This window comes from Callorhinus ursinus, unplaced genomic scaffold, assembly GCF_003265705.2.
Source record: "Callorhinus ursinus isolate GAN/ISIS: 27379988/994484 unplaced genomic scaffold, GSC_fseal_2.0 scaffold30, whole genome shotgun sequence".
NCBI lineage: Eukaryota > Metazoa > Chordata > Mammalia > Carnivora > Otariidae > Callorhinus > Callorhinus ursinus.
The window spans coordinates 13,899,966-13,914,842 of record NW_027397092.1 but is presented as its reverse complement, the minus strand read 5'-3'; the positions used below and the strand labels follow the sequence as shown (position 1 = coordinate 13,914,842).

Here is a 14,877-nt window from a genome sequence, read left to right as displayed (position 1 = left end):
TCTACCGTGCTACCTTCCTTGGTTGGTAGCAGAAGCAGGCACAGGTAAAAATTGACAATACAACAATAGTAAATGACCTCGGTACCTTAGAAATCTTTCCAAATCTTCCTTGCTACATCGGGACCATGAAACATCACCAAGATTTTGTCCTTTAATCCATTCACCAGACATGATATGAAGACCATCAGCACATGATGGGTGGTCATTGTCATGATTAATGCCCATGCTGATTCAGAATATAATTAAAATAAAAAATTACATTAGATAAGTATATTTTAACTTTTTATAATGGCAATAAAATAACAGATAAATACTTAAAATAATGGGAGATGAATTAGTTTTAAAGGTCAAAAATAAAAGCAGTTTTCTGATTGATTTATTTTTTAAAATTTTGTTATTTTTGTTAAAGGTAAATATTTTTATTTAGTAAAAAACATTTTCCCAATCTATGTGGTAAATAACATATTTAGTCACTTCTATCAAAATGATCTGTAGATAAATTTTTCACAGAGTAGTATATATGAAACACATAGAAATAGTTAAGTTTCTATTCAACCATACAAAATTCTTGTTCTTGCCTGGAGATCCTTTATTCATACCTTCTATCAAATCTGAAACCACATTAAAACTATTATTTTTCCCATCTGCTTCATTAGACTGCCTTCTTCCACTCATCATATAACACAAACTGTCCCTGGGAAACCTTCCCATTCCTGACCATCTTTATTTTTTCTAGTGAATCTTGAAGCTGTTGCTTTAAGTTGAAACTCTATTTAAAAATCTGACTTATCTCCAAATGGATGTGCTAGGAGAATGTTAAATTCAATATGTGGAAAAACTGCTCTCACTATTTTCTCTTTCAAACCTCTACTTCCTCCTATATTCTCTTTTTCTTTCACTCTCTTCTTTGTGCCTTTGCTGGCTACCCAATCTGCCAAATCAAGAATCTTCGGGTCATTTATCCCTTCTCTCAGATCATCATCCCCCAGGCTATTTTATTTACTCCGTGTGAGAGGGCAAGTCCTGCCAATTCTACTTCCCAAATATTTCTCTCATCTGTCACCTCCTTTCAATTCCTTTGTTACTATTAAAAAGGATTATAAAGTATTTAGTCTCAACAATTATTATGGCGTTATTGGGTTCCGGGGCTCTAATCTTTACCAACATTCTCTCTTTTTCTTCTACTCTGCCCCAGTGAAGTTAATTTAAAACACAACTCACTGCCATTACCTTCCCCATTTCATCTATGGCACTTCCCAGCTCTCTAACATAGTACAAAGTCTCTTTATCTTCTTCCAAATCCTTTACTGCATTTTCTTTTCAGTAAATGATTTCTAGTGTCCCAAACAGTATGTTCTTCCTTATTCTTTTGCAATTGATTATCATTTAGCATTTTCTGTGTGTCACACACCATACAAATAGGTTTATAAGCTTGAATTAAAGACTCTATGAGGTAGGGACTATTAAAACCCCATTTTTGCTGATGAGAAATAACTTTCCCAAGGTTCTACAGTGAGAGAGTGGAAAGTGGTGATGTCTGTAGCTAGGTGGCTGGCTCTAGAATCATGTGACTGGCCATGACACATTTGGCATCTACGAATTCCATTCCCTCTCCTGCCCTGTCCAAAGTGTCTCTCCTTCAATGTCTTTGCCTGGATAAATTCTACTTCATCTTCAAGGATATTGTCAATTACCTTCATGAGGTTTTCTTTCACTAACTTCCATCTTATGTATGTGTACTCTGTCCTACCATCGGATTCTGTGGACAACACTGTTACAGCATTTTCTACATTGCATTATCCATTTTAACTTCTGGTTAATGCGGCAACATCTTGAGGGTAGGAACTTGCTCATCTCTCTAAGATCACGGCATACTGGAATCATACTCTATAAACCATACTTAAATGCTGAATCAAGTCACCATGTAGAACCACTTCTATTGCAGGAAAACGTTCATATAATCCACACTGAATTCTCATAGTGGAGGTTAATAGTGAAGACACAGGAGGAGGAAAGGTTTGATTTTGTACAGGCCAAGTTTGAAATGATGGCAGGATAGTCAAGGGTTCCCTTTTCTCATTCTGTATGATCTAGATAATAAAATAGTCCTTCAAAATAAGAATAACAAATAGCTAAAATATCTATATTTTAAAATGTTAATAAAAGAATTGTGGAAGTTGCTAAGGGAAATCACAACTAGACTACGTACGTGTTCTCAAATCAAAATAAAAATTTTCATGATGATCAAATTACTTTTTCATTGAGATAAATTAAAACTTTGAATCAAAATCGTTATATTTAATATCCTTTTGAAAGAAGAAAATGATATGGCGGGAATAAGTAATTAGCTTCTGAGTTAAAAATAATGAATGAGGAAATCACTGTTTGCTAACTTTTGAGACTCCAAAAATTCTGGTCTAAATAAAACTGAAAATATATGACGGAATATCATTTTCCATATTTTCATGTTAGAAAAATTCAGCTCTATGTTGAATCATATTTTTCACTCACTCCTACTTTAATTAATGTCTTTAAGGTCTGTATCAACACACATTAATAGGATGACTGACAGATTAGGAAGATAAATGTTTTTCATACTTTAATGATAAAGAGGAAAAGTAAGAGGTATGTGGAGTAGGTATGGACCCGTTTAGTTACTGGGAAGTACGGTGAAAGATGTTGAAGTTGAAAGAGATGTGAATTCTGTATCTCCCGTCCCTTATTCATGGGACTAAAGACAAGTAAATAATAATAGAGAAATGTGCCTCAGTTTCCTCATTTATGAAATATACTTTCCCAACTGGTTGTTAGGAAAATTACATGAGGATGATGTAAAATACCTGCACAGTGCCTGGAATATAGTAGGAACCCATAATGATTCTTTTAATGGGGGCAAGAAATCAGAGAAACCTCATCATTCTACCTTGTCAAAAAGCACAAAAAGATAAACATCATTATGTGAAATTTGCTGTATTTGTAGAAGTTGCTTTGGGGGAAGTTGTGGACTTTAAGGAAAAACCAAGTAAAGAATAACGGCAAGAATTTACTTTGCTTTGATGTTAAATTAAGAAAAGAAATTGCAGGGGTGCCTGGGTGGCTAAGTCGGTTAGGCATCTGCCTTCGGCTCAGGTTGTGATCCCAGGGTCCTGGGATCGAGCCCTGTGTCAGGCTCTCTGCTCAGCCTGCTTCTCCCTCTCCCTCTGCCTGACACTCTGCCTACTTGTGCTCTCTCTCTCTGTCAAATAAATAAATAAAATCTTAAAAAAAAAGAAATTGCAAATAAGGCAGAATCTCACAAATTGAATAAAATGCCTTAATGCATTTCTAACTGTACGGTTTGGACGCAGTCCTTGCCAGGATCACTGTCTCACCTCCACGAGGGAGGAATTCAGGCAGCAACACACGTTGCTGGGTGACCCTGTTTTATCAACAGCCACTTGCCCTGTGGAACATGCTCAGCTCTTCCATCTGTGGTGGTACAGTCAAACCATACACAAATGCTATTACTTCTGAAAGCAACTGGTCTTTTTCAGAAACAATAAAACTTCTTAAATAATACGTCCATTTGAGAGAAGAGGTTTTGTTTCCAAGATTTAGCAATTTGGAGATTTTCCCAAAGTAGTGTAATGTGATTTTCCAAATTGGGAAGATTACAACTTCTCATCCAGATGATCATTTTCCTTTTGGGATCCTGATTCTCATGTAAGAAATTAGCTCTAGCCATGGAGAGATCTGATGATTCAAGCATTGTTTACCATTAGTTCAATTTTCCTAAAGCTATTTAACTTGTAACAGAAAAGATTATCATTAAATTGGGATGGGGCTTTTTTTTTTTCTTTCAACCACACATCTGGAACTATCAGGAAACATAGCTTAGTTCTGATTCTACAGATTTAAAATAAAACAAACTGTGAACCTTTATCTGCACCAGTCACTGTATTAATCATTAACAATGATGATATCACTTGATCCTCACAATATCCCCATCATGTTTCTATTATCATGACTTCTATTCTATACATGAGGAATGGGCAGAGGTTAATGGTGGAGTTGGGACTCAGCCAGGCAGTCCGAAGGTCAAGCAGAGAGATCTCTAAACAACCAAACCAGAGTGGATCAAAACTCTCCACTTATGCATATGATTTTTTTTGTTGTTTCCTGAATAATTTTAAATGTCTCCTCTCTGATAGCAGAAATACACCTCCAAATATATAGTTCTAAAACCAAGTGCCATGCATTGTATGGAAAACATTCTTGAAGTAAGACATTAGCAACACCTCTCCTCATACTGTGCAACTGAGCTACATTTTAATAATCTCAGTTTAAATTCATTTTGACAAAGAGCCTTGGGCAAATAAACTCTCCACTAACATTGTACATGGTTGTCAAGTCAACTGAAAAAATATTTTTATCTTATAAAACTTCTCAACTTGTTTAAAAGTCAGTGCCAGGAAGTTTTGTGATATCCTGCGGAAAGCTGGAGAAACATTTGGATTTTGAAGATGGTCCCTTTTGATGTTTAAAGAGTTAGAGAGGAGAACATTTATGAATTCACTCACAAATTTTGCATAATTGGAAAGGATCAGATTTGTAAACAGTAGTTCTTTAGAAGAGTAAACTTTTTTTGTGCTAAATATATTAAATATTTTGTCATGATGTATTATTTCCCACTAAAAGCCATATATTATATGGAAAATTCTCTTTTAATAAAAGAAACAAACTGTCACAATGTCTAAGTGGAAGTGTACTATGTTTCCATGAAATGACAATTTCATACAATGTTGTGGCTGCATCTGATATGATGTAAGTTCACTGCTCATGGGAAAAAAATCAAAATATGTTTATTACTTTTTAGATTTTAAGTAATTTTTAATCATTTAAATTTCAGTTTTCATAAAACAATTAAATATGAACCTCTATTGGAAGTCAAAAGGCAAGGCAAAGCAAGTCAGCCACGGTGTCAAAAATTAAAAAAAAAAAATAAGTAGAGGTACCAAAAGTGAGATTCCTTTCAACTTTGCTGTACGTTATAAGACAGGTTTACCTAGGAACTGAACAAACACTTGTTGAGAATGCACTGTGTGCTGGGTGCTGCACTGAGCTGGGGTCATAAAAATTAGTAAGATCCAGTTCCTACCCTCAAGGAGTTTATCATCTACTGGGGTTAGGACACACTATTCTTTGCTCTTAGGAAGAGATCCCATACCTGGATTCTATTAGTTCTGTATTCCTTAAAGCTCTCCCACCTATCCGGCCCTTTCCACAACTAGTTCTATCAACCAGGACAAGTGTTAATTCTCCTCACTTCTGGACTCTTGTAACGTCTGTCTCACTGGCCTCGTGCCTGTTAACTTTTTGCTTTATTAAACCATGCTTTAATTACTTTAGCTTGTTATGAATACATTAATACAAAAAACTAGTTTCCTAGACAATTTTTTTTTTTTTTAGAGAGAGAGAATGGGAGGGTAGAAGGAGACGGAGACAGAATCTCAAGGAGACTCTCTGCTGAGTGCTGAGTGCTGAGCCGGAGGAAGGGCTCAATCTCATGACCCTGAGATCACGACCCTAGCTGAAACCAAGAGTTGGATGCCGAGCTGAGCCACCCAGGTGCCACCCCACCTTGCAAAATATTTCAATATTCCTTGACAAGCAGTGATACTGAAAATGTGAATAATGAACCATGTACATCAAAATCCTAGGGCGTGCTGATGTTGGGTTAGTTAAAATGCAGAGTCCTGGGTCCTGCCACAGTGGATTGTAAGAGACTTATCTAGAGATAAAGCCTAAGAAACTATATTTTAACTTGTTTTCTGATGATGCTTACTCAAAATTTGTAAGAAGCCATGATCTATAGGACAAAAACCCAAGCTTTTATCTTATTTTTCAAGTGATCTGTAAACTGACTTCAACCTAATTTTTATTGGAACAGTTAATTCTGCCTGTCCTTTCGCACAATCCCTTCCTATCAAAATGCTTGCCCTGGATTATCTATATTTACAAATGCAACCCAAATTTTAAGACCTTATTCCTATATAAAGGACTCTTCAGTAAATTTTAGCATTTATTTCCCATGATTGTTAACTTTGGTGGCTTTCCAATATATGGCAGGTATACATATCAGAACTACCTTCTTTTTCTGGCAAATTTTAAGTAATACATATAAACTCTCACCATCTAGAATTTAAGTGTTTGGACAATAAGAATTCTTGACATTAAATAAATGTCTACAGACTTACCAACTGATAGAGAATCATAGAAGCAACTAAATATTCTGTAAATTTGACAGCAAGTTGAAACTAACGTGGCCTCTTCCTGACTTAGAGAAATTATAAGCCTGAAAAGTCTGTAGATGATCGCTCAAGAAGGGTTGCTTGCCTGACTCTGGACCACACATTTGCCAAGATACATTAGAGAAATGCAAACAGAAAGCCAATTCTTATAAGACCATTCATTAGCTGGGTGATTTTTTCCCCTCTTCCACCTACTCACTCTGACATCCAAACCTACATTTGGAGAGAGTCTGTTGCGGGAATGCTGCCACATCTATACTGGCTGAAGTCCCATTATGATCATTAACTTGGACAAACTACTTATTACTCTGACTGGTATCATTGTCTAAATAAAGTATCAAATGCAAAAGCTGTGTTAGTGGTCTATAAGGGTCTCCATAATAAGCTCACTTCCCGCCAATCCAGTAAGAATTCTGAAGGATATGAAATCAGTTCCTTGAATGAAGAGAGACATATATGGCCAATGGAAATTGAAGATCTCCTTTTTACATTAAAGCATTCCATAAAAACAAATACACTACTACTAATTATTATTATTATTCATGCTCTCTGTATTATGTGCCAACCACTATGCCATGCAATTAAAGCATGAACAATCGAACAATGAACCTTGAAAGGAAAACTTATCCAAATTGTAGGGATGAAGAAAATTAATACAGACACATTGACTTACCTCAAGTTTATTCACTGAGTAGCTGGCATGACAAGAATTCCAGCCCAAGTCTATTGCTCTAATATGTTTTCCCTAGGACCTGCCCACTGAGTAGTTTCTAACCTTAACCAAGGCATGTGTGCCTCAGGAAGATACTTGTGACTTCTGCTATAGGGAATCCTAAAGAGTACAATGTGGTAAAAGAGTACAATGTAGTTACATGTGGCCATTAACAATTTTAGTGGGTCAAGAAACATTAATTAAAGAATAATTAAATTTGAACATTTTAAGGAGCAATGGATTTCTAGGGGTAAGTAAGGGTATATTTATTTTTTTTTTTTACTGTTACAGCAACTTGTTATTAGCTACTGTATTCCCATCCTAAGAGCCCTAGATTATGATGTAATACCTTTATCTTCATTTCTTATTTACTTTTTCCTGTTTGTCTACTGACCTTTAGAATATATCTTCTTTCTTATAGTAGATGAAAATCAAAATTTTTACTCCCTTCTGAAAAGTACTCTTCTGGCAAACTGAGAGAGATTAGGCAAATTTAGGTTTGACAGCGTGTCTCCTGGGGCATATGCTAGCTTCTTATTGAATTAGCAGAATTTTAGATTAAATAATTTAACTAGCTAAAGTGCTGGATTTGACGCTTCCAAGTCCATGACTTCAGAACTCACATGAAATGTGGATAAGCCTGTACTCAGACTTCAAGGTAGATTCATCATAACTGATACATAATGTAAGTATTGCATTTCCTAATAGTTAATTTTATATAAGAATACAAAATATCATCAGGTACCAAAAATATCTTGCCATATTTATATTTATATAGTTATAAAACACATTTTTTTTTGGAGTCACAATAACTTTTATTTATTTCTATGCTTGAAATGCATTATTTAGAAGTTTTTTTTCACTTTTCTAAGAACTCTGTTATCATTGACTTAGAATAAGAATCTCTCATTGATGGGGGGCCTGGATGGTGCAGTTGGTCAAGCAGCCGATCTTGGTTTCGGCTCAGGTCCTGATCAGGGTCATGAGATTGAGCCCATGCTTAGCATGGAGGCTGCTTGAATCTCTCTCTCCCTCTTCCTCTGCCCTTCCCCACCCCCCTGGCACGCTCTCTCTCTCTCAAATAAATAAGTCTTAAAAAAAAAAAGAAGAATCATCTCTCATTGCAAATGACACAAATGGTCATCTGGCCCACTCAGTCATTTAGTGTCAGAATCCATTTTACATTAACCAGGTCATTGTTAACCAAAACTACACATTTTTTTTTCTCTCAGTTAAGGCAACTGCATTCCTTGACCCAAACTAATTCCTTATTTCTACTTCTGGAACTCAACTATCCTCTACTTTGAATTTCAAGACGACTGCCCAAGAGATGAGCATTTGTACAACAAATTAGTGCCTATAATGTACAATGCACTCAACATTGTGCTGTGGGAGAAAAAAAAATGTATCAGACAGTAAGTCTGTTTTCATAGAGACTGCTGTTCAGTAAGATATGTGTGTAGTGGTTTGTAAATATCAGTATATATTAGAAATTAAGTGGTATTTATAATAAACAGTACAAAGGAGCTAAAAAAGGAAATATATTTCCAGCCAGACTTTTAGGTCTAATTTCAGAAAAGTGATAGCTTTTGCCTTGGCCATTAACAGATAATTAAAATTGCAAGAGATATAAATCAGTGGGACTAGGAGTTGAAATAAGAAAAAAGCAGTAAGAAAGACAAAGTTTGAAAATTATGGATTGTTTGCATTCATGAAATAGAGAAGTGGATTATACAGTGAGAAAGGTAGACAGGAACCACTATAAAACTCATGAATCTAAGGCTAAGTAATTTGGAGTTCACTTGGGGTGCCTGGGTGGCTCAGTCGTTAAATGTCTGCCTTCGGCTCAGGTCATGATCCCAGGGTCCTGGGATTGAGCCCCACATCGGGCTCCCTGCTGAGCAGGGAGCCTGCTTCTCCCTCTCCCTCTGCCTGCTGCTTTCCCTGTTTGTACACACTCTCTCTCTGTCAAAAATAAATAAAATCTTAAAAAAAAAAATCTGGAGTTCACTTATTAGGAGGAAAAGGGCAATAAAGATTTCTGAACTAATGGGTGAGACAGATCCAAAAGATAAAGTGTTACAGAGTAAAGACCAAAGAAGCAGGTATTGCAATAGTCCAAGCCTGGGAGAATGACAGAAGTAAAAGACAGATGGGATGGGGGGATGGGTTAGCCTGGTGATGGGTATTAAGGAGGGTACATTCTGCATGGAGCCCTGGGTGTTATACGCAAACAATGAATCATGGAACACTCCATCAAAAACTAATGATGTAATGTATGAGGATTAACATAACATAATAAAAAAATAAATAAAAATTAAAAAAAGAAAAAAGAAAAAGAAAAAAAGAAAAATGAGTAAAATTTGGCAACGGATTACGAGAGGAATTAAGGGGAGAAAGAGTTAAAGATGTTTCAGATGTCTCAACTGAAGAACTGACAGCTGATGCCAGTAACAGAAATGCAGATATCTGAAGAAGCAGGTCTGGTCCTACCCTTGGTTCTATTCCAGGCACAATTTCCAGCAGATTATGTAAGCAAATGTCATTGATTTCAAAGGCTTGTTAGGTCACAAGACATCTGCATTCTTGGTATGCTAGCAATACTTAAAACTTTAGCAGGTGTCCCAAATATTTATTGCCTTCAAGGAGCTAACTTTGCATATTTATTGCCTCATTATCCTCCCAGTTCTGAACAAACTCCTGAATTGCCAACTTAGTGGAAAAGCCGGGGCTCCACGCCAAAGTTCAGTTAATATAGACCAGTCTTTTCCCCTGGTTCAACAAGTAAAACAAAACCCAAAAATACATAAGCATTTTTTTGGCCATATCAAAAAATGTTCTGTGTTTTTATAATGACGTGATTTATAATTTCCCCTCACTTATGTAATTTTATCCACTTATGTATTAGATTGCAAAGTGCGCAATCTAATTACCATATGAAAGTCTTCATCAGTAAATAAATTATATATGCTTAATGCACTTTCTTTTAACTTATCAAAATACAGGACTCTGCTAGAGCTTTTTTATTTTCTTGACACTGTTACAAGTATAAGTCATCATAAATGTGCTAAAATCAAATTACAAAACTGTGTCATATACCAATCTCAAGACAGTTTTGTCCACAACTTTAGGACACTTGGACTATTTCAAAATATAACATACCTTAAAAGGGCATTTTCTATGTATAGGAAAAGAAAGTACTGAGCCACCAGATGCTAATCGCCAAAAAATAAGTATTGTTTTATTAATGTAAAACAATGATCATTCTCAAGTCTTTAGGATCACTTTTATTGGCTGCCTGTTTTTTAAGTAATGGGCCCAACTTTAGCTACTCAGAAAAACGTGAGATGTTCAACTATTCTAGTAAGCAGGGAAACACAAATACAAATTAAATTATAATTTAAAACATGTTATACTCAAAGCTGGCAAAAGGAGCTGAAAGTGTAGGCACAAGCAGTCCTCTAAATTTGGAAAACTATTGCCCACATGGCCTCCAAAAATAGTGCGCCACTTTATACTCCTCTCAGAATGTATAAGAATATTTGTTTCCCCACACATTCCAATGCTTTATACTCACACTGTTATCAAAATATCATTTAATAGCTCTTTATTGAGCACATACGAAGAGTGTTAGACAATGTTAAATAACAACAGCCACAAAAAAGGACAAAAACAAAAACAAAACAAAACAAAACAAGACACAGCCCCTGTCCTCAGGAACCACAATCTAATTAGACACTGAGAGACCAAATAATGATACAAATAATGTAGACCTACAACAGTGAAAAAATTAGGAATGAAAACTACAGAGAGCCTATGAGAACATATGTTAAGAGATTTAACTATCCCATACAGTACTTTTGTGACAAAATGATCTGAAAGAAAGTAAGAGAAAATGGGGAGGAAGGCAGGAGGAGTTTTCCTGCCAAGGGAAGGAAATGGTCCTTACAGTGGAAGTAAATATGGATAAGATTTATGTAATCTGACAGGCAAAAGGAGAATTGCTGTGGTCTGAACTGGCATTCTATGAATGATGCTAAGTTTTGTGTTTGTTTGTTTTGTTTTGTTTTAAATAAAAGCCATGGATAGACCTCCATGAGCTGTGTGATGCCATTTTTTTCTAATGGGGCTTTTGTCATTTTTTGTATTGATATGTATGAGCTCTATTTATACTAAGGAAAATATTACTTTGTCATGTATCTTGCAAATACTCACTGATTGTGATTTATCTTCTGACCATTATATTTCTTCCCTTGCAATGATATTTGAGTTGTTAATTTTATATTTTTCCTTAAATATTTCTAGATTTTGTATCTAGAATGACAGACATTCCCTAAAGACAGAAACAAAGCTAACAAAACAAAAAATGTCAATGTACACAATCATTTTGGTGTGTTCTAATGTAATATATAAGGTATAGAACCAGATTCCTGTTGTATTTGTATACATTTTTTTTTTTTGAGAAAGAGAGTGCAAGTGTTTGTGGGGAGGTGGGAGAGGCAGAGAGGCAGAGGGAGAGAGATAATCTTAAGCAGGCTCCATGCCCAGCGTGGAACCCAATGGGGGACTCAATTTCATGACCCTGAGATCATGACCTGAGCTGAAATCAAGAGCTGGACACTTCACCAATTGAGCCACCCAGGCACCCCAGATTCCTGTTATTTTTTTGGCTGAATGATTCATTTCTTTCTACTGATTATAAGTGCAGCTTTTATTATATGCTACATTTCTACATCTTTTCCTTCTTGTAAGTTTACTTTTTTTACTCTCTCTTTCATTGACCTATTTCTTTATTCAAGCACCAGCACAAACTGCTTTATCTATTATGAAATGTATTGGTATCTGATAGAGTTCACCCTTCTCCTCCCCATTGTTTTTTTTTTTTTAACAACAAATTTCTTACGTTGATTTTTCCACATGGGATATATAACTGATATGTCTAATTAAAAAAAAGGAAAGAAAATTATATTGGCATTTTGGGGCAGGTCATAATAAATTTATATATAGATAATTGTCATTTTATAATATTGACTGTTCCTATCCCAAACCCGAAAATGTCTTTCCATTTATTTAAACCACTTTTATGACTCTGTGTGGATAAAAATTCTTCTTTTTGTAAGTCTTGTACATTCCTTTGTATTTTCCTAGGTATTTTATCTTTTTTTTATTTTTATTTTATCTTTTGCTATCTTCAATATAATTGGAATTTTACTATACTTTTGAAATTGGTCTTGATTTCTGTTAGGGAAAGATTCCCACATTATTCTCCTCATCTTTCTCTATCTGTGCCTCTATTGGCATCTCTTCCTTCTCCAATTAAGTTTTGGTTATTTTACCTATTTGTACTTAAATACAAATTTTGAAAACATTTGCCAACCACAATATAAGAAGCTATGGTGGTCTATTTATTGGAATTTCCATGAATCTCTAAATCATTTACAGCAGAAGTGACATCTGAAGAGAATAAATTTATCCATAAATATGGTATATTTTCACTGACACATTCAAAAAAATTTAATAATACTTTTTGTTGGATTCATTCCTATGTACTTGGTGTTTTCTATTGCTACAGTAAATAGTATTCTCTTTGTTAATGGCATTTTGTATTTTTGTGCTGACCACTGATTTTGGTGTATTTATCTTATATTTAATAATCTTACTAAATTCATAAATTAATTCCATACTTTACTTCTATATTACATCATGTTTTTATAGGGAGTCACACCATTTGCAAATTAAAGTAGGTATGTTTCTCCCATTTTCATCTCTACAGCTCTTATTTATTTTTCTGCCATGCTTTGTTTGTGTCTCCAGTACATATTCGGATGTAGTAAGATCCTTGTGATTTTCTCAATTTTGTAGAAATGTTTCTAATATGTCACAATTAAGAATGATGTTTCCCAGGGGCGCCTGGGTGGCTCAGTTTGTTAAGTGTCGACTCTTGATTTCAGCTCAGGTGTTTATCTCAGGGTTGTGAGTTCAAGCCCTGTGTCGGGCTCCATGCTGGGCTTGGTGCCTACTGAAAAAAAAATGCTTCCCATCAATTTTGGTAAATATACATCATTAAATTTTATTTTGTTGGTTTTTTATTAGGCATCTACTAAGATACTATAGTTTTTACCTTTAATCTATTAACAGGAATAAGATTTTTAAATGACAACCTTGGCTATCTTGACACAAAGCCAACTTTATTCCCTTGTATTACTTTGTTTACAGTGTTGCTTTATTTTGAAAATGTGTTTTGCATCATTCTCAGATAAGAAAGGACTGTAGCTTTCCTTCCTTATAATTGTACTTATTGATTTTTATTTTTATTTTTTATATTTTTAAGATTTTATTTATTTATTCATGAGAGAGAGAGAGAGGGAGGGGGGGAGAAAGGGGGAAGCAGGCTCCCCACAGAGCAGGGAGCCTGATGCGATGCAGGTCTCCATCCCAGGATCCTGGGATCATGACCTGAGCCAAAGGCAGACAATTAACTGACTGGCCCACCCAGGAATCCCCTTATTGATTTTTATATTACATTAATACTAGCCTCAAATAAGGAGTTGTAGGGGTTCCTTTACTTACTAGAAAAATTATATTAATATTAGCATTATTTATTCATTGAACCTATTCCTATGTCTGAACTGGTGTTTTCTTTGGGAAGATACTAATGTGCTGACACAATTTCTTTAGACGGTTATAAGGCTTTACGTCATTCTATTATGTTTTCTTAGAATTTTCCCATTTCATCTGCTTTTAATTTTTGTCATGACAGTATTCAGTATATCTTCTTAGTATCTTTTTAATACCTTTGGTATCTGTTATACCACCTTTTGTCATTTCTAATACTGATGAATTGTGCATTTTTTCCTTAATTTTATATTTGTTAATATTATTTGCATTTTCATAGATCTAATTGACTTTATTTTTCATTTTCATCACATTTTTCTATTTTATTAGTTCCTCCTCTTGCAGTTTCTCTCTTCTAATACCTTTTAATTTGTTGTTATTTTTCTAACCTCTTAATATGAAAACTTAAGATCATTAATTTCATAATTTAATCTTTATATATGTGTTTAAAGTTACTAATTTTCCTCTATGTGCTGCTTTATCTGCAATGCTACAAACATGCAAAGTGGTATATTTGTTATTGTTTAAAACTGAAAGTTTTCTGGTTTCCCTAATGCTTTCTTCTTTGATCTATGGGTTATTCAAAAGTATGCTTATAAATTTCTTAATGTATGTATTTCTTAGTTTTCTTTTTATCGGTTGTTTAACTTAATTGTGTTAAGAAAAGTTCATCTGTATATTAATTTTAGGAAACTTGTTTAGAATTAAAGAATATAACAATATACCTTATTCTTCATAAACATTTGGTGTTTTGAAAGAGCAGGTTTTCTTTATTAATTGGCTGCAAGTTTTATATCTGCCTAGTATATCAATCTTTCTAGTTTTTAAATCTTTTCTCTTCCACAGAGATCTTTCTGTTCAGTTGATCTAACAGTTAAAGACAGCTGTGTTAAAACCTCCTACTATTGGGGCACCTGGGTGGCTCAGTTGGTTAAGTAACTGACTCTTGATCTCGTGGTTGTGAATTCGAGCCCCACGTTGGGCCCCATGTTGGGTTCCACCTGTGCATGGAACCTACTTAAAAAACAAAAACAAACAAAAAACAAAACAACAACAACAAAAATCTCCTACTTTGATTGTGGTTATTTAACTGTTTTGTTAATGTGTCCATTTATGCTCTGAAGCTCTGTAATTAGAATCTGTTTGATCTCGATGAATTTCTTTTTTCCATTCCATGTCCTGAAGCAAGCTACTTGCTTCCAGCAGGCTGGAAATACATATTGCCATGTAAGGGGCTATGAAACTTCAGCTCCCATTTAC

At 34.8% G+C, this 14,877-nt stretch overlaps 1 protein-coding gene across 1 annotated transcript in view; it reads right to left on the bottom strand.

The window, feature by feature from the left end:
- ADAMTS19 (ADAM metallopeptidase with thrombospondin type 1 motif 19) overlaps positions 1 to 14,877 on the bottom strand; it is a 252,836-nt gene that overhangs the window by 117,298 nt on the left and 120,661 nt on the right. The window contains exon 9 of the mRNA XM_025860822.2: positions 86 to 226. Coding sequence (XP_025716607.2) covers positions 86 to 226 — 141 coding nt within the window. The remainder of the gene's footprint in view (positions 1 to 85; positions 227 to 14,877) is intronic.